This window comes from Spea bombifrons, chromosome 5, assembly GCF_027358695.1.
Source record: "Spea bombifrons isolate aSpeBom1 chromosome 5, aSpeBom1.2.pri, whole genome shotgun sequence".
Taxonomy (NCBI): domain Eukaryota; kingdom Metazoa; phylum Chordata; class Amphibia; order Anura; family Pelobatidae; genus Spea; species Spea bombifrons.
In genome coordinates this window covers 538,663-559,056 of record NC_071091.1, presented here as the reverse complement: position 1 = coordinate 559,056, position 20,394 = coordinate 538,663, and the positions used below count along the sequence as shown (strand labels likewise).

The 20,394-nt window shown below is 57.0% G+C and overlaps 1 protein-coding gene across 1 annotated transcript in view; it reads left to right on the top strand.

Moving 5' to 3' along the window:
- Positions 1-20,394, top strand: part of KCNH2 (potassium voltage-gated channel subfamily H member 2) — a 74,951-nt gene that overhangs the window by 31,190 nt on the left and 23,367 nt on the right. The window contains exons 3-5 of the mRNA XM_053466053.1: positions 453-614; positions 1,680-2,123; positions 2,953-3,167. Of these exons, the coding sequence (XP_053322028.1) occupies positions 453-614; positions 1,680-2,123; positions 2,953-3,167 (821 nt within the window). The remainder of the gene's footprint in view (positions 1-452; positions 615-1,679; positions 2,124-2,952; positions 3,168-20,394) is intronic.

Here is a 20,394-nt window from a genome sequence, read left to right as displayed (position 1 = left end):
AAGTATATAGTATATAGTATATAGTATACAGTATACAGTATACAGTATACAGTATATAGTACAAAGTATATGTGCCGCCCCAGCAGACGCCCCGGGGTGTAAAATAACAACGTGACCCGCGGTGCAGAAACTCCCCAAATCCTCCCCAGAAGAGCGGAAGCCGTTATATCTGGGAAGGGGGGATGACTTCATATTAATGTCTCTGTATTTAGAATGTGATGTCATCAAAGCGTCCCAATATTGCCCCAGCTCACCGTCAGGCCCACGTGCCCCGGGGGTTGTGTATCCGTGTCTGTAGCAGAGGGGCAGTTACTAGAGAGCACTGCACGTGTCCCGCTCAACACCCAGAAATACCCCATCCATATTACCGGACGTATTGTCAGGTCTGACCTCCGGCGTGTGTGTCCCCAGGGGCCGGTGATTTATCCGTGGTTTTGCCCGTGTCTCCGCAGGCAGCTGCTTTCTGTGCCTCGTGGACGTGGTTCCAGTGAAGAATGAAGATGGAGCCGTCATCATGTTCATCCTGAACTTTGAGGTGGTCATGGAGAAGGATCTCCTGGGATCTCCTAAGAAGGACTCCAACCACAGGATGCAGCCACACTGGTTCCCCCCGGGTAAGAGTCGCACAATGTGTATTCCGTGTCACCGCTTACCGGGTACAGTGTGTATTCCGTGTCACCGCTTACCGGGTACAGTGTGTATTCCGTGTCACCGCTTACCGGGTACAGTGTGTATTCCGTGTCACCGCTTACCGGGTACAGTGTGTATTCCGTGTCACCGCTTACCGGGTACAGTGTGTATTCCGTGTCACCGCTTACCGGGTACAGTGTGTATTCCGTGTCACCGGGTACAGTGTGTATTCCGTGTCACCGCTTACCGGGTACAGTGTGTATTCCGTGTCACCGCTTACCGGGTACAGTGTGTATTCCGTGTCACCGCTTACCGGGTACAGTGTGTATTCCGTGTCACCGCTTACCGGGTACAGTGTGTATTCCGTGTCACCGCTTACCGGGTACAGTGTGTATTCCGTGTCACCGGGTACAGTGTGTATTCCGTGTCACCGCTTACCGGGTACAGTGTGTATTCCGTGTCACCGCTTACCGGGTACAGTGTGTATTCCGTGTCACCGCTTACCGGGTACAGTGTGTATTCCGTGTCACCGCTTACCGGGTATAGTGTATATTCCGTGTCACCGGGTACAGTGTGTATTCCGTGTCACCGCTTACCGGCTACAGTGTGTATTCCGTGTCACCGGGTACAGTGTGTATTCCGTGTCACCGGGTACAGTGTGTATTCCGTGTCACCGCTTACCGGGTACAGTGTGTGTTCCGTGTCACTGGTTGCCGGGTACAGTGTGTGTTCCGTGTCACCGGTTGCCGGGTACAGTGTGTATTCCGTGTCACTGGTTGCCAAGTACAGTGTGTATTCCGTGTCACCGCTTACCGGGTACAGTGTGTGTTCCGTGTCACCGCTTACCGGGTACAGTGTGTGTTCCGTGTCACCGGTTGCCGGGTACAGTGTGTATTCCGTGTCACTGGTTGCCAAGTACAGTGTGTGTTCCGTGTCACCGGTTGGCGGGTACTGTGTGTGTTCCGTGTCATCGGTTGGCGGGTACTGTGTGTGTTCCGTGTCACCGCGCCGTGGTTGGGTGGTTCTGATTTCGTTTCTTTGCCGTGCAGGTTGCAGAAAGTCATTTAAGCTGAAGTTGCCGGCGCTGCTTGCGTTAGCCGGCAGCAGACAGTCCCTTCCCCAGGAAGACCCCGACGTGGTTGTGGTGGATTTCTCTAAGCACAGCAACAACTCGGTGGCTTTGGAAGAAGTGACTGCGACGCCTGCGGACAACTGTGTGGCCCCGGGGCCGGAGGATGAGCAGGCGCTGATCAGCAGCGCGCAGCCCAAAGCGCTTCCCGAGGAGGATGACGGGCGAGAGCCTGCGGTGCATTCCTCGCCCCGGACTGACAAGGACCACCTCAACCTGGACGTGTCCTTCTCCAACTGCAGCCTGACGCGCAGCCGCTCCCGGGAGAGCTTCTACAGCATCCGCAGGGCCTCCTCCGTGGACGACATCGAGGCCATGAAAGTGGACCTGGACAAGAAGTTTCGGACCCGGAACTCCAGTACCGGTAAGAAGTCCGTCAGGTGGGCCCCCCGCGTGCCCGTCAGGTGGGCCCCCCGCGCGCCCGTCAGGTGGGCCCCCCGCGCGCCCGTCAAATGTGCCCCCCCGCACCACACGTTCCACACTTTAATAATCACTGGAGAATGCGCCTTTATCTGTAATCACGCAGCCGCCTGGATAAAGCCACTCACTGGATGAGACGCTCACATTAGACTGCCCCTCCCTGTCCCTCCCTGCCCCTCCCTGCCCCTCCCTGTCCCTCCCTGCCCCTCCCTGTCCCTCCCTGTCCCTCGCTGTCCCTCCCTGCCCCTCCCTGTCCCTCGCTGTCCCTCCCTGCCCCTCCCTGCCCCTCACTGTCCCTCCCTGTCCCTCCCTGCCCCTCCCTGTCCCTCCCTGTCCCTCGCTGTCCCTCCCTGCCCCTCCCTGTCCCTCGCTGTCCCTCCCTGCCCCTCCCTGCCCCTCACTGTCCCTCCCTGTCCCTCCCTGCCCCTCCCTGTCCCTCCCTGTCCCTCGCTGTCCCTCCCTGCCCCTCCCTGTCCCTCCCTGCCCCTCCCTGCCCCTCCCTGCCCCTCCCTGTCCCCCCCTGCCCCTCCCTGCCCCTCCCTGTCCCTCGCTGCCCCTCCCTGTCCCTCCCTGCCCCTCCCTGTCCCTCGCTGTCCCTCCCTGCCCCTCCCTGTCCCTCCCTGCCCCTCCCTGCCCCTCCCTGCCCCTCCCTGTCCCTCCCTGCCCCTCCCTGCCCTCCCTGCCCCTCCCTGCCCCTCCCTGCCCCTCCCTGGTGTTAGAGACACCTCTCCCCCCCGTCCAGGGTCTGAGTAGTTTCTTCATATCATTCTCAGGGGCCACGAACAACGTGAGAGTGAATCTCCTGAACTCCACGTCGGACTCGGACCTGATGAAGTATCGCGCCATCAGCAAGATTCCCCAAATCACCCTCAACTTTGTGGACTTCAAGGGAGAGACTTTTGTGACCTCGCCCTCCAGCGAGAAGGAGATCATCGCACCCACCAAGCTGAAGGACCGAACGCACAATGTCACCGAGAAGGTGACGCAGGTAGGACCATCCCCCGCGCAGTGCGGCCGAGCCCCCGAGAAACCGCATGGAGGGGAGAGCTTCTTGGCCTGAAGGCTTACAATCCGTGCGAAGTCCCTCACGCATCACTGCAGCTGGAGACCCTCGCATCGCTCGTGTCTGGGGGCATCAGGCTGTTGCGCGGCTGCGGGTCCTCTCGCCAGATGAGATAGCAATTCATTTCCCGTTAACACAGCCCAGATAACACAAACGGGGCCACGGCACAGATAACACACGGGGCCACGGCACAGATAACACACAGGGCCACGGCACAGATAACACACAGGGCCATGGCACAGATAACACACGGGGCCACGGCACAGATAACACACGGGGCCACGGCACAGATAACACACAGGGCCACGGCACAGATGGCACACAGGGCCACGGCACAGATAACACACAGGGCCACGGCACAGATAACACATGGGGCCACGGCACAGATAACACACGGGGCCACGGCACAGATAACACACGGGGCCACGGCACAGATAACACACGGGGCCACGGCACAGATAACACACGGGGCCACGGCACAGATAACACACGGGGCCACGGCACAGATAACACACAGGGCCACGGCACAGATAACACACGGGGCCACGGCACAGATAACACACGGGGCCACGGCACAGATAACACACGGGGCCACGGCACAGATAACACACACGGGCCACGGCACAGATAACACACACAGCGCCACGGCACAGATAACACACACAGCGCCACGGCACAGATAACACATACGGGGCCACGGCACAGATAACACACACAGGGCCACGGCACAGATAACACTCAGGGCCACGGCACAGATAACACACACAGGGCCACGGCACAGATAACACAAACACGGGGCCACGGCACATATAACACACACGGGGCCACGGCACAGATAACACACACGGGGCCACGGCACAGTTAACACACACGGGGCCCTACTCAGACATTATGAGTACGCGTACACAACAGGGGCCCCTGCTCAGATATTAAAGGTACAGGGGAGGGGCCCCTGCTCTGATATTAAAGGTACAGGGGAGGGGCCCCTGCTCTGATATTAAAGGTACAGGGGAGGGGCCCCTGCTCTGATATTAAAGGTACAGGGGAGGGGCCCCTGCTCTGATATTAAAGGTACAGGGGAGGGGCCCCTGCTCTGATATTACAGGTACAGGGGAGGGGCCCCTGCTCTGATATTACAGGTACAGGGGAGGGGCCCCTGCTCAGATATTAAAGGTACAGGGGAGGGGCCCCTGCTCAGATATTAAAGGTACAGGGGAGAGGCCCCTGCTCTGATATTAAAGGTACAGGGGAGGGGCCCCTGCTCTGATATTAAAGGTACAGGGGAGGGGCCCCTGCTCTGATATTAAAGGTACAGGGGAGGGGCCCCTGCTCTGATATTAAAGGTACAGGGGAGGGGCCCCTGCTCAGATATTAAAGGTACAGGGGAGGGCCCCCTGCTCTGATATTAAAGGTACAGGGGAGGGGCCCCTGCTCTGATATTAAAGGTACAGGGGAGGGGCCCCTGCTCTGATATTAAAGGTACAGGGGAGGGGCCCCTGCTCTGATATTAAAGGTACAGGGGAGGGGCCCCTGCTCTGATATTACAGGTACAGGGGAGGGGCCCCTGCTCTGATATTACAGGTACAGGGGAGGGGCCCCTGCTCTGATATTAAAGGTACAGGGGAGGGGCCCCTGCTCTGATATTAAAGGTACAGGGGAGGGGCCCCTGCTCTGATATTAAAGGTACAGGGGAGGGGCCCCTGCTCTGATATTAAAGGTACAGGGGAGGGGCCCCTGCTCAGATATTAAAGGTACAGGGGAGGGGCCCCTGCTCTGATATTAAAGGTACAGGGGAGGGGCCCCTGCTCTGATATTAAAGGTACAGGGGAGGGGCCCCTGCTCTGATATTAAAGGTACAGGGGAGGGGCCCCTGCTCTGATATTACAGGTACAGGGGAGGGGCCCCTGCTCTGATATTACAGGTACAGGGGAGGGGCCCCTGCTCTGATATTACAGGTACAGGGGAGGGGCCCCTGCTCTGATATTACAGGTACAGGGGAGATGCCCCTGCTCAGATATTAAAGGTACAGGGGAGGGGCCCCTGCTCTGATATTACAGGTACAGGGGAGGGGCCCCTGCTCTGATATTACAGGTACATGGGAGGGGCCCCTGCTCTGATATTACAGGTACAGGGGAGGGGCCCCTGCTCTGATATTAAAGGTACAGGGGAGGGGCCCCTGCTCAGATATTAAAGGTACAGGGGAGGGGCCCCTGCTCAGATATTAAAGGTACAGGGGAGGGGCCCCTGCTCAGATATTAAAGGTACAGGGGAGGGGCCCCTGCTCTGATATTAAAGGTACAGGGGAGGGGCCCCTGCTCTGATATTAAAGGTACAGGGGAGGGGCCCCTGCTCAGATATTAAAGGGCCAGGGGAGGGGCCCCTGCTCAGATATTAAAGGTACAGGGGAGGGGCCCCTGCTCAGATATTAAAGGTACAGGGGAGGGGCCCCTGCTCAGATATTAAAGGGCCAGGGGAGGGGCCCCTGCTCAGATATTAAAGGGCCAGGGGAGGGGCCCCTGCTCAGATATTAAAGGTACAGGGGAGGGGCCCCTGCTCAGATACATGAGATTTCATATTTGTAGAAAGTGGCATTTTAATCTTTTTATAGAAAGCCGGCTGCGTTTTTTTCCCTTATTTGGCTTCGCTTGGATTCCGGGATCACGAGTTGGGCTTTAATGTTGCAGCCGATTTCGTGGTCAGTCGCAGCGCTTAGACTCGCAGAGATTGCAAGATGCAGGTGAGGGGTTGAGGGCCGGGGGCAATAACATGCGTGAGGGGTGCTTCACGGGGTAATCTGCATTAATTAAACAGAAAGCAGGTACCCCCAGCGGCAGGGGAAGAGTCACGGGGCTGGGGCAGTTCTAACGCTGGGGATAGAGGCTTCCCCGCCAGGTGCCCCTGTGCCATTGGTCATTTTGCGGGGTAGATAATGAGACCACGTGCTGGCGGTGTGCATGGAATTCTGGGTTCAATACTCTGAATTCCCCCCCATGTGTCGCTGCCGGCTACGACACAGAAAGCAAAATAATTATTATAAATAATTGTAATTATAAGTGTAAATATTGGGTATTTTGGTATTGTAGAAAAAGTGCTTTTTGTGTTTTTCCTGTTTTTTGCACGTTCTGCTCTCCCTTCTCCTTCCTGATCACTAATCGCGTGGCTCGTGTCGGGACGTGGCACGAGCTTCATGGTTACAGCAACAATGTCAGATTGTCATATCTGCCCTAGTCAGCAGGGGGCAGTGTCCTCACATCGGGGTATATGCATGCCAGTTGGCAGGGGCAGCGGTACATTTGATTGTCTGCATGGGGTTGCCTGGACCTCCTGCCCGAGTTTTCCTTATGTGGTGGGGCAGTCTGGGTTCTTCTGCCTGTCTTTCCCCAGCGTGGTGGGGCAGCCTGGGTTCTTCTGCCTGTCTTTCCCCAGCGTGGTGGGGCAGTCTGGACCTCCTGCCAGGGTTGTTCCTATCTGATGGGGCAGTCTGGACACCCTGCATGAGTTGTCCCTGCCTGGTGGGGCAGTCTGGATCTCCGGCCGGTGTTATCCGTGTCTGGTGGGTTAGTCTGGGTTCTTCTGCTTGTGTTTTCCCAGCGTGGTGGGGCAGTTTGGACCCCCTGCCTGAGTTGTCTCTGGCTGGTGGAACTGCCCGGACTTCCTGCCGGGGTTGTTCCTGTCTGGTGGGGCAGTCTGGATCTCCTGCCCGGGTTGGATCTGTCTGGTGGGGCAGTCTGGGATCTGCTGCCTGTATTTTCCCAGCGTGGTGGGGCAGTTTGGATCTCCTGTATGAGTTGTCTGTGTCTGGTGGGGCAGTTTGGGATCTGCTCCCTGCGTGGTGGGGCAGTTTGGATCTCCTGTATGAGTTGCCCCCGCTTGCCCTCGCAGTAAATGACTTGTTTGATGATTTGCGTTGACAAGAAGCGGCTTCCTGCTGTAGATTGTAATCAATGCTCTATAGAGACGCGTCCAGCATGCGCGGCCTGCGATCACGGGGCGTCTTTAAACGTTCCCCGCATTAAAAAGTCATACCGTGTCCAAATAACCCAAAGTATGTCACAGCTGCAACAGAAGTCATACCACCTGACCCAACACATGGGCCGTCCGCGTTCACCTGCCGGCAGCGACTGGCACGGCGGCCGGGGTGCAGCGGAACCCTACAGAGGTTTCTCGTTGGCGTCACAGCGCTTGCCTCTGGCGCTCGCGCTTGACTGTTTTCTTATTGAAGTCTGTGGAGCTAACGCTCTACAGCCGATTCGTCGGTCCTCCCGGCTCCTAAATTCTACGTGAATGAGTCGCTGCCGGCCGTCATCATGGAAATAAAAAGCTGTAAACGTCCTTTAGGTTAATTATTAAGCTGCTCTAGAACCAACACGTGGGTGATAGGGAACTGGTGAATGATGGCCCTCCATGGACAGTCAGGGGGTGTTGGAGTTCTGTGGACAATTATAGGGTGTAGGGGTTCTATGGACAGTGTGGAGGGGATAGGGGTTCTATGGGCAGTCAGGTGGTTCTGTGGACAGTCGGGGGTGTAGGGGTTCTATGGACAGTGTGGGGGGGAATAGGGGTTCTTTGGACAGTCGGTGGGTTCTATGGACAGTGTGGGGGTGTAGGGGTTCTGTGGACAGTGTGGGGTGTAGGGGTTCTGTGGACAGTGTGGGGTGTAGGGGTTCTATGGACAGTGTGGGGGTGTAGGGGTTCTATGGATAGTGTGGGTGTAGAAGTTCTATGGACAGTGTGGGGGGGATAGGGGTTCTGTGGACAGTCGGTGGGTTCTATGGACAGTCAGGGGTGTAGGGGTTCTATGGACAGTGTGGGGGGATAGGGGTTCTATGGACAGTCAGCGGTGTAGGGGTTCTATGGACAGTGTGGGGGGGATAGGGGTTCTATGGACATTGTGGGGGGGATAGGGGTTCTATGGACAGTGTGGGGGGGATAGGGGTTCTATGGACAGTGTGGGTGTAGGGGTTCTATGGACAGTGTGGGGGGGATAGGGGTTCTATGGACAGTGTGGGGGTGTAGGGGTTCTATGGATAGTGTGGGTGTAGGGGTTCTATGGACAGTGTGGGGGTGTAGGGGTTCTATGGACAGTGTGGGGGTGTAGGGGTTCTATGGATAGTGTGGGTGTAGGGGTTCTATGGACAGTGTGGGGGGGATAGGGGTTCTGTGGACAGTCGGTGGGTTCTATGGACAGTCAGGCGGTGTAGGGGTTCTATGGAGAGTGTGGAGGGGATAGGGGTTCTGTGGACAGTCGGTGGGTTCTATGGACAGTCAGGCGGTGTAGGGGTTCTATGGAGAGTGTGGAGGGGATAGGGGTTCTATGGAGAGTGTGGAGGGGATAGGGGTTCTATGGGCAGTCAGGTGGTTCTGTGGACAGTCAGGGGTGTTGGGGTTCTCTATGTACTGTCGGGGGTTGTATGGACTGTCGGGGTGTGGTGGTGGTAGTTGTTATGAGGACCCCCCGGGGTAGTACAGGAGCTGCTGTTTGGCCACGTGTGGTCCGTGGATGGTGGAGGAGGAGGTGGCGGCTGCCGGGCAGGACACGGAGCAGGTTGCGCAGGATCTGCTGTTTATCTGTGTTCTCATCTTCCAGCAGCTCCAGCGATGTGTGATTGATGGGCACCAGATCGTTACCAGCAAGGACAAAACAACCCCCCGATCCGATCTGCCTTCCCGTTTAATTAATGACCGCGGTGTAATGAGCGGTGATGCTGCCCCCCCCCCGGCATCTGCTCCCCCCCCCCCGGCATCTGCTCCAATCGCTGCTGGCCTGTAATGTTACGCCGAGGCTTCTGTTACACAGGGGGCTGTGAGTGTGAGTGTGAGTAGGGGTGTCTATGGAGAAGTCGCTGGTTAGTTTCCGTGGGGTTACAGGGTCGGGGCGATTCTATTGGATCAGGTTAGAGACCCAAACCCGGGAACCGGCAGTAAGAGCAAAGTTATTCACAAACGGGTCTTTCTGAGACGCGGAGCCGCCTTCCTGAGCTTCGAGGTGCCTAAGAAGCCACTCAATGAGTCGTCTCAGAGGCCGCCAGTCCGTGCGCAGAAGCCTCCTGAGTCTCCCGCTGGTTGGCCGTTGGGAAGCCTCATTGCGTTTCATGGAGTTCTGGGTCTTTTGTTTTGTCGAGATGAAGATGTTTTTGAGCCGTTGAGTTGTTTGCCCCGATTTGCCCCTCGACTTTTGCTGACCTGACGCAGTTGCCCGGAGTGGGCCTCATATCCGCTCTCTCTTTGCCCCTTTCATATCTCTGCCACATGCCATCTCCCCAGCAGAGGCAGCAATAGGGGTGAATCCACCCCCCCCTTACTGTGCTGCCCCAGGCCTGAATTTACACCTGCCCCGCACTGACTTGCCCACACCTCACTCTGTATCCTTCTCTGGGGTAATAAAGATGGCTGCTGTCTGGGGTAATAAAGATGGCTGCTGTCTGGAGTAATAAAGATGGCTGCTGTCTGGGGTAATAAAGATGGCTGCTGTCTGGGGTAATAAAGATGGCTGCTGTCCGGGGTAATAAAGATGGCTGCTGTCTGGAGTAATAAAGATGGCTGCTGTCTGGGGTAATAAAGATGGCTGCTGTCCGGGGTAATAAAGATGGCTGCTGTCTGGAGTAATAAAGATGGCTGCTGTCCGGGGTAATAAAGATGGCTGCTGTCTGGGGTAATAAAGATGGCTGCTGTCCGGGGTAATAAAGATGGCTGCTGCGTTCACCTTTCACAGTCGGCGCGTGTCTCTCAGACCACTTGCAGTAAATTAATTTTGATATAGTTTTAACCCCCCCAGTACAGTGTGTAAACCCCCCCCAGTGCAGTGTGTGTACAGTGTGTAACCCCCCCGGGGCAGTGTGTGTATAGTGTGTAACCCCCCCCCCGTGCAGTGTGTGTACAGTGTGTAACCCCCCCGGGGCAGTGTGTGTATAGTGTGTTACCCCCCCCCCGTGCAGTGTGTGTACAGTGTGTAACCCCCCCGGGGCAGTATGTGTACAGTGTGTAACCCCCCCCCCCCCCCGTGCAGTGTGTGTACAGTGTGTAACCCCCCTGGGCAGTATGTGTACAGTGTGTAACCCCCCCCTGTGCAGTGTGTACCCCCCCAGTGCAGTGTGTGTACAGTGTGTAACCCCCCCGGGGCAGTATGCGTACAGTGTGTAACCCCCCCCGTACAGTGTGTGTACAGTGTGTAACCCCCCCCCGTGCAGTGTGTGTACAGTGTGTAACCCCCCGGGGCAGTATGTGTACAGTGTGTAACCTCCCCCCCCGTGCAGTGTGTGTACAGTGTGTAACCCCCCCCCAGTGCAGTGTGTGTACAGTGTGTAACCCCCCCCGGTGCATTATGTGTACAGTGTGTAACCTCCCCAGTGCAGTGTGAGTACAGTGTGTAACCCCCCCCCCCGGTGCAGTGTGTGTACAGTGTGTAACCCCCCCCCAGTGCAGTATGAGTACAGTGTATGCCCCCCCCAGTGCAGTGTGAGTACAGTGTGTAACCCCCCCCCAGTGCAGTGTGAGTACAGTGTGTAACCCCCCCCCCCAGTGCAGTGTGAGTACAGTGTATGCCCCCCCAGTCGGTGTGTACAGTGTGAGTAGAGCTGTTTGTCAGACAGAGCGCTGAGCGCGGGGACGGTGATGGGGGGGGGCGGGGGAGGGGAGGTGACAGAAGACGGGAGGGATGGAGTTATAGGTGAGAAGGAGTTAGAGACAGAGAGCCGGCTGCTTCAAAAGCAACAAGGAGACGGGGCTGGGGCAACACCGGGAGCTGCACAGGGGGGCAACACCGGGAGCTACACAGGGGGGCAACACCGGGAGCTACACAGGGGGGGGCAACACCAGGAGCTGCACAGGGGGACAACACAGGGACCAGGGCTGGGGTAACACAAATGAGGCAGGGGATGAGTGTACAGGGACCGTACCGACTGGGGGTCCCAGGGGTTAGGAGAGGGGAGCTGGCATAGTGACTGGGGGTAGAAGAAGGGTTAAGCTGAGTGCAAAGTGGAGCGAGTGATGGACGGAGGCTGAGGAGACGCAGGAGGCAGCTGGGGAGAGACGCAGAGAGAGAGGGCAGAGCGGCAGCTGGAATTGGAGCAGCACTTACCCTGCTGCCGGTCCACGGGATCCAGGGGCACCTGCCACCTACCCCTGTCCTCCTCATCTGCAGCAGCCGCTTCACAGGGGTTCTCAACATACAGCCACGGAGCGTCAGCCTGAGGGAATCCCGACTGCTTAGTAACCAGCCTCGTCTCCTGCCCCAGCAGCATGAACACTGCACCCCCAGGGTGGTACTGACCACCAGACAGCCCATCGGGGGCATCGCCAGCTCCCCAGGGGCTGATAATGAAGGTCTGCGTGGGAATTTCCAGCGTCTCCCATTAGGAGCGGAAGAGGAGCAGAAGTTCTACTCAGAGGGGCCACCAAAAATGTCACCGAGAAGAAAGGACAGTGTGGAGAGGGGGAGGAAAGACACCAGAGTCAAGAGGGCAGTGCGGATCTCCAGCCTGGTGGCCCAGGAGGTAGGAAGGGGCTGATTAATGTCCCCCGGGGCTCTGAGGGTCATTGCTTCAGAACTTCCCTCCGACTCATACCCCAGTAACTGCCCCCCCACCTGCCCCCTTACACTGTCCCTACAATCTTACATCTCCCAGAGCCCTCCTCTATCTGCCCCATTAGCTCGCTCTCCTCTCTGACTTCTCATTTTGCCTATAGTGCATCATTTGCCCCAACTCATCCCAACACCCCTGTTTCCCTCATATCCCACCGATATTTACCCCAGCTGCCATTCAGCACCCCTATTTCTCTTAGCCCCATCTCAAGCTTATTCCCACCAGGCTGGGATTATTGACACGCAGTGGCTGTTGGGGTACAGATGCGCTGTTAGGAAGTGGGGTCAGTGTGTGTACCGGAGCGCTACGTACCACGCGATCACTGGGGGGTAATCAGCAGTGGGGTCAGTGTGTGTACCGGAGCGTTACGTGCCACGCAATCACTGGGGGGGTAATCAGCAGTGGGGTCAGTGTGTGTACCGGAGCGTTACGTGCCACGCGATCACTGTGGGGGTAATCAGCAGTGGGGTCAGTGTGTGTACCGGAGCGCTACGTGCCACGCGATCACTGGGGGGTAATCAGCAGTGAGGTCAGTGTGTGTACCGGAGCGTTACGTACCAGACGATCACTGGGGGGAGGTAATCAGCAGTGGGGTCAGTGTGTGTACCGGAGCGTTACGTGCCACGCAATCACTGGGGGGGTAATCAGCAGTGGGGTCAGTGTGTGTACCGGAGCGCTACGTGCCACGCGATCACTGTGGGGGTAATCAGCAGTGGGGTCAGTGTGTGTACCGGAGCGCTACGTGCCACGCGATCACTGGGGGGTAATCAGCAGTGGGGTCAGTGTGTGTACCGGAGCGTTACGTACCACGCGATCACTGGGGGGGTAATCAGCAGTGGGGTCAGTGTGTGTACCGGAGCGTTACGTGCCACGCGATCACTGTGGGGGTAATCAGCAGTGGGGTCAGTGTGTGTACCGGAGCGCTACGTACCACGCGATCACTGGGGGGGGTAATCAGCAGTGGGGTCAGTGTGTGTACCGGAGCGTTACGTACCACGCGATCACTGGGGGGGGTAATCAGCAGTGGGGTCAGTGTGTGTACCGGAGCGTTACGTACCACGCGATCACTGGGGGGGGTAATCAGCAGTGGGGTCAGTGTGTGTACCGGAGCGCTACGTGCCACGCGATCACTGGGGGGGTAATCAGCAGTGGGGTCAGTGTGTGTACCGGAGCGCTACGTACCACGCGATCACTGGGGGGGGTAATCAGCAGTGGGGTCAGTGTGTGTACCGGAGTGTTACGTAGCACGCGATCACTGGGGGGTAATCAGCAGTGGGGTCAGTGTGTGTACCGGAGCGCTACGTACCACGCGATCACTGGGGGGGTAATCAGCAGTGGGGTCAGTGTGTGTACCGGAGCACTACGTGCCACGCAATCACTGGGGGGGTAATCAGCAGTGGGGTCAGTGTGTGTACCGGAGCACTACGTGCCACGCGATCACTGGGGGGTAATCAGCAGTGGGGTCAGTGTGTACCGGAGCGCTACGTACCACGCGATCACTGGGGGGTAATCAGCAGTGGGGTCAGTGTGTGTACCGGAGCACTACGTGCCACGCGATCACTGGGGGGTAATCAGCAGTGGGGTCAGTGTGTGTACCGGAGCGCTACGTGCCACGCGATCACTGGGGGGTAATCAGCAGTGGGGTCAGTGTGTGTACCGGAGCGCTACGTACCACGCGATAACTGGGGGGTAATCAGCAGTGGGGTCAGTGTGTGTACCGGAGCGCTACGTGCCACGCGATCACTGGGGGGTAATCAGCAGTGGGGTCAGTGTGTGTACCGGAGCGCTACGTACCACGCGATCACTGGGGGGTAATCAGCAGTGGGGTCAGTGTGTGTACCGGAGCGTTACGTGCCACGCGATCACTGGGGGGTAATCAGCAGTGGGGTCAGTGTGTGTACCGGAGCGCTACGTGCCACGCGATCACTGGGGGGTAATCAGCAGTGGGGTCAGTGTGTGTACCGGAGCGTTACGTGCCACGCGATCACTGTGGGGGTAATCAGCAGTGGGGTCAGTGTGTGTACCGGAGCGCTACGTGCCACGCGATCACTGGGGGGTAATCAGCAGTGAGGTCAGTGTGTGTACCGGAGCGTTACGTACCAGACGATCACTGGGGGGAGGTAATCAGCAGTGGGGTCAGTGTGTGTACCGGAGCGTTACGTGCCACGCAATCACTGGGGGGGTAATCAGCAGTGGGGTCAGTGTGTGTACCGGAGCGCTACGTGCCACGCGATCACTGGGGGGTAATCAGCAGTGGGGTCAGTGTGTGTGTCGTGTAACGTGGACATTAACTTTTTTTGCCTCTTATAATTCCATTTGATGACTGGCTCCACGGCAGGGCACATGGTGCGGCGCCCGTTGGGTTAATCGCGCGTTTGATCACATGTTGTTGATATGTAGGCTGACAGCTGGATAGCGTGTAGATGATCGTGTCACGCTGCTGTGAATGAGCACTTCCACTCATCCAAAGCCTTGGAGCTCATCTAGAACCCTCTGTTGGAAAATAATTTGTCCAGAACCCTGCCTGCTGGAGAGGACCTCATCCAGAACCCTGCCTGCTTGGGAAGAACTCATCCAGAACCCTGCCTGCTGGGGAAGAACTCATCCTGAACCCTGCATGCTGGAGAGCACCTCATCCAGAACCCTGGCTGCTGGGGAAGAACTCATCCAGAACCCTGCCTGCTGGAGAGGACCTCATCCAGAACCCTGCCTGCTGGAGAGGAACTCATCCAGAACCCTGCCTGCTGGGGAAGAACTCATCCAGAACCCTGCCTGCTGGAGAGGACCTCATCCAGAACCCTGCCTGCTGGAGAGGAACTCATCCAGAACCCTGCCTGCTGGAGAGGAACTCATCCAGAACCCTGCCTGCTGGGGAAGAACTCATCCAGAACCCTGCCTGCTGGAGAGGACCTCATCCAGAACCCTGCCTGCTGGAGAGGACCTCATCCAGAACCCTGCCTGCTGGAGAGGACCTCATCCAGAACCCTGCCTGCTGGAGAGGACCTCATCCAGAACCCTGCCTGCTGGAGAGGACCTCATCCAGAACCCTGCCTGCTGGAGAGGACCTCATCCAGAACCCTGCCTGCTGGAGAGGAACTCATCCAGAACCCTGCCTGCTGGAGAGGAACTCATCCAGAACCCTGCCTGCTGGGGAAGAACTCATCCAGAACCCTGCCTGCTGGAGGAGAACTAATCCTCAACATGCCCAGACGGGAAAACTTCTACAACCCTGCCTGTTGAGATGGAATTCATCCAGAACTCTCCCTGCCAGAATGGAACTCTTCCAAAGGCGTCTTTCCGGGAAGGCGCTTGTCCAGAATCCTCACTGCCTTGATGGAACTCTTCAAGAACCCTGCCTACTGAGATGGAACTCATCCAGGATCCTTCCTGCCAGGATGGAACTCATCCAGAACCCTCCATGCCGCAACGGAATTCATCCAGAACCCTCCATGTCATAACTGCATTCTTCCAGAACCCTGCCTGTCTAGTTAACACTTCCAGACCCTCCATGCCGGGAGGGAACTCATCCCGAATTCTCCCTGTTGAGCTGGAACTCTTCCAGACCCTCTCTGTCGGACAGGAACTTATCCAGAACTCTCTGCGGGGATGGAACTCATGTAGAGCGATGCAGTGAATGAGAGCGCGTTCTGCTGGAACCTCATCTTCAGTCAGTCAGTCCGTCCCCGCGGCCGGTCAGTCAGTGAGTCCGTCCCCGCGGCCGGTCAGTGAGTCCGTCCCCACGGCCGGTCGGTCTGTCCCCGCGGTCAGTCCGTCCCCACAGCCGGTCAGTCAGTCCGTCCCCGCGGCCGGTCAGTCAGTGAGTCCGTCCCCGCGGCCGGTCAGTGAGTCCGTCCCCACGGCCGGTCGGTCTGTCCCCGCGGTCAGTCCGTCCCCACAGCCGGTCAGTCAGTCCGTCCCCGCGGCCGGTCAGTCGGTCCTGCGGTGCTTTGTGTAACGAGCCGCACACAGCCATCCGTGAGAAGATGCGACGGGGAATTAGCAGCCGTCATGATCCGGCTGAGCGTTAATTAGGAATTAGCAGTCCTGACAGCGAGAACAGCGCATCTCTAATTACACAACGATCCCGGCCCCCACCGGCCCCTGACACTCGCAAATCCCGTACATTTATTACATGGTAAAACAGAGTGCAAGCTTTTTGTCACAGGTCTGACCACCGTCTGTACATGAATGTAGTTCCTGATTTACGGGGCATTTTACAATCGGGGTGTGAGGGGTTAACTCATCTTATAAAGTACCTGTTCCGGGGGTCTGTGTGTCCCCTGATTACCCCAGCCCTGAGCGACCCACCACACCTGCCCCCGGGAGCTGCTTCCTTCATCTGCTGCTCATGATAAATACCCCCCAATCTGGGTCATTCTCTGCGGAACGCGGCGTCAGCGAATCTCACTTCGTTCCGGATTAATCTCACCTAGAAAGGGGGGGAACTGCCTAACCCTAATACCCCGGGGGGGGGGTAGCTGCCTAACCCTAATACCCCGGGGGGGGGAGCTGCCTAACCCTAATACCCGGGGGGGGGGAGCTGCCTAACCCTAATACCCTGGGGGGGGAGCTGCCTAACCCTAATACCCCGGGGGGGGGTAGCTGCCTAACCCTAATACCCCGGGGGGGGGAGCTGCCTAACCCTAATACCCGGGGGGGGGGAGCTGCCTAACCCTAATACCCTGGGGGGGGAGCTGCCTAACCCTAATACCCCGGGGGGGGAGCTGCCTAACCCTAATACCCCGGGGGAGCTGCCCAACCCTAATACCCCAGGGTTTAGTGACCTCCAGTAGCTCCAGTGAGGCAACGCTAGGGTTAATGGACTCGTTAGAGACGGGAGATGCGGGGCGAGGGGGCGAGGGGCCGCGGGGCCGGGAGTCGTGATCCCCGCGGTGAGACCGCGCGTGACGAGCGAGACTGTTACTCGTGCGGAAGTCACACGGAGATGTGTGAGATAAAAATTCTTACAGACGTTTTCCTTAACAGCCAGCTCTGAGGGGGTTAAAATAAAACTAACACGTTATTATCCAATCAGCTGCGTCAGCCGAGACCCCCCGCTGGCACCGAGAGCGTTAACCAAAAAAGAGACATCTTATAGACCTGCGTTTGCATGAAAGTTGATGAAGCGCCACGTGATCCACACTTTAATCCCATCCGCATTACCTGGCATTTAGGTGGAATGAAAGGGCGGTAAGATAAATGGAACAGCCTCCCAGCAGAAGTGGTAGAGGGTAATACAGTGAGGGTATTAAACATGCATGGGATAGACATCCGGCTCCTGAATCTAAGACGACACCAACGACTGATTAAGGTTTGAGTTTTTACAGCAGGAGAAACGGGCGACTAGACGGGTTCTGGGTTTCTATTGAAGAAGTAGTAGATGCACTGACACAACACCCAGCATATTATTTATAATATAAACGTATCTGAAACCGAGACAGTCCAGATAATTAGCAAAAGGCTTTCTGTTTGTGGTCGGCCCCTGCATCTTATTGATTCGGTATGAATGCTGCGTTTGTCTCTAGTGCTTGGGCCCTCGGGGGCCAGTAGACAGTGAATCTTTTGCAGCGCAGCCGGACCCCCATTCATGAGGTTTGAAGAGCCCCATTCCTCGGTATCCGGGTGGTTTCCGTGCCGCCTCTACCTGTCGCTCCTTCCGCTCATAGATCCCCCAACCCCCCTCCTCCCCGTCCACCTCTTCTGAATAACTCCATGATTGGCTGGGGCCGAGCGGCAGCTCTCCCGGGGGGAGCGTTTGGCCATTGACAGTATTGGAGACCCGGGTTGGGGGTCCGTTGTCTCTAACGGGTGACATATCTGTGGGAAACCCAGCTGCCTCTAGTAGAGACACCTGTTGTACTGCGCTACGGAATATGATGGTGCTATAAACCGTAAACGGCTGCGTTTGGGCGCGGATCAGTGGTTATGAGGTCCGGGGGTCCGGGGCGCCGTCACCGCGCGGGAGGAACGGACCTTATTTGGCTCTGAAAATGTATTTTTACTTAATTAGGTGAAATCTGAGAAAATGTTAGAGAGCGGAGATAGCTTTTACGATGTAGAACGAGACGTAGAACGAGACGTAGAACGAGACGTAGAACGGGACGTAGAACGGGACGTAGAACGGGACGTAGAACGAGACGTAGAACGAGACGTAGAACGAGACGTAGAACGGGACGTAGAATGAGACGTAGAATGAGACGTAGAACGAGACGTAGAACGAGACGTAGAATGAGACGTAGAACGGGACGTAGAACGAGACGTAGAATGAGACGTAGAACGGGACGTAGAACGAGACGTAGAATGAGACGTAGAACGAGACGTAGAACGGGACGTAGAATGAGACGTAGAACGGGACGTAGCGACGCATGCGGTTCCAGACGCTCAGAGGTCTCTCCCTCAGATGGAATAAAGAGGAGACTTCTGAGCCCCTGAGAGTCTGTATCGTACTAGAAGTGTCAAGGGGACAGCTGTCCAGTATGCCGGGGGTAGGGGCGCGTGACCTCTGTACCCCTCCCCCGCTGGAAGGTCAGGCAGCCTGATGCGTGGACGGTCTCTCCCGCGCATGCTGTGGGTCGCGGCGCTGATTGCTGTCTGGCCCCCGGCGGGCTGAGAAGTGCTCAAGCTGCCCGGGATTATGTCACGGAGGAACCAGAGCCATCTGTGGACAGAAATTACTGGGATCAGCCGGCCTCGATCTCTCAGGCGCTTAATACTAATCCGCGGCGAGGAGAGAGGAGTCCTCGGCCAACACATTAAGCTTCTGGAGCAATCCTGTTACATCCCAGCAGCTGCTGTCATCCGACATCCTCGCGCCCCCCCCCCCCGCCTCATCTGAGAACCCTTCTCTCCTCTCTCTGGATTCCTCCTGATCCGCGAACCCTTCTCTCCTCTCTCTGTACTCCTCCTCATCTGAGAACCCTTCTCTCCTGTATCTGTCTCTCTAATCCTACCCTGGGAACCCTTCTCTCCTCTCTCTGGACGCCTCCTGATCTGAGAACCCCTTTCTCCTCTCTCTAGACTCCTCCTGCTCTGAGAACCCTTCTCTCCTCTCTCTGTACTCCTCCTCATCTGAGAACCCTTCTCCCCTGTATCTGTCTCTCTAATCCTACCCTGGGAACCCTTCTCTCCTCTCTCTAGACTGCTCCTGCTCTGAGAACCCTTCTCTCCTCTCTCCTGTATCTGTCTTTCTCCTCACCCTACCTTGGGAACCCCTCTCGTCTCTCTGTGAACTCCTCCTGATCCAAGAACCCTTCTCTCCTGTATCCGTCTCCTGTCCTACCTTGGGAACCCTTCTCTCCTCTCTCTGTACTCCTCCTGGTCTGAGAACCCCTCTCTGCTTTCTCTAGACTCTTCCTGATCTGGGAACCCTTCTCTCCTGTATCTGTCTCCTCTCCTACCTTGGGAACCCTTCTCTCCTGACTCTGGCCTCATTCTGATCTGGGAACCCTTCTCTCTCCCATTACACCTGCTCCTGTGGAGTGATTATTGCATCAGAATCCCCTAATCTTCCTCCTCTGACACCCCGTTACCCCCAGCTTTTCATGCACTCCCCCTCCTGCATTCTCTCCCACCATCCACCCCTGAGCATCGCCCCTCCACAAGGCGCCCCGCAGAACAACCCCCCTCCCCGCAGCGCAACTCCGTAGCGCAACTCTACAGCACCCGCAGCACAACCCCCTCCCCGCAGCGCAACTCCACAGCGCCCGCAGCACAACAGCCCTTCCCGCAGCGCCCACCTTCAGTTGAATTTGAGATGATTTATGGATTGACACAGAAAGGAGGCTGCAGCCCAATCCGAGCCGGAGCAACCGATGACTCAGAGAGGACGGCGGACTCGGTGCCAGGAACTTCACGTTTCTACCCCTCTGACAGATTAGAGGTTAGACGTTTCTACCCCTCTGACAGATTAGAGGTTAGACGTTTCTACCCCTCTGACGGATTAGTGGTTAGACAGTAGGCAGGGAATGTGGTGGGATGCGAGGCTGGCCTCCCGGTGGAGTTGGGAATGAGCCTTCACCTCAGAAACATCGCGCTCTAAACTGAGATAATTGAAGGAGGGTCCGCGCTGCGACCGTGCGTCCCCGGGGGGCTTATAAAGGAGGTCGGGGGTTTCATTCCAGTCATCAGATTTATTTACGATAAGAGAGACATTTTAGGTGTTTAGAGCGGAGGCCGCGGGGGCCGATTATCGCTTCAGGTAGGAGGAGGAAAAAGAGTCTGTGAGCACATTTCAGAAAGCCTCGGAGCAGCTGCTGGGGTAGAAAACCTGGCAGGGAGTCCACGGGGCACGGCCGGGTGTCCAGCCCAACCTCCAATCTGCCAGAGGGGTAGAAACGTCTAACCTCCAATCTGTCAGAGGGGTAGAAACGTCTAACCTCCAATCTGTCAGAGGGGTAGAAACGTCTAACCTCCAATCTGTCAGAGGGGTAGAAACGTCTAACCTCCAATCTGTCAGAGGGGTAGAAACGTCTAACCTCCAATCTGTCAGAGGGGTAGAAACGTCTAACCTCCAATCTGCCAGAGGGGTAGAAACGTCTAACCTCCAATCTGTCAGAGGGGTAGAAACGTCT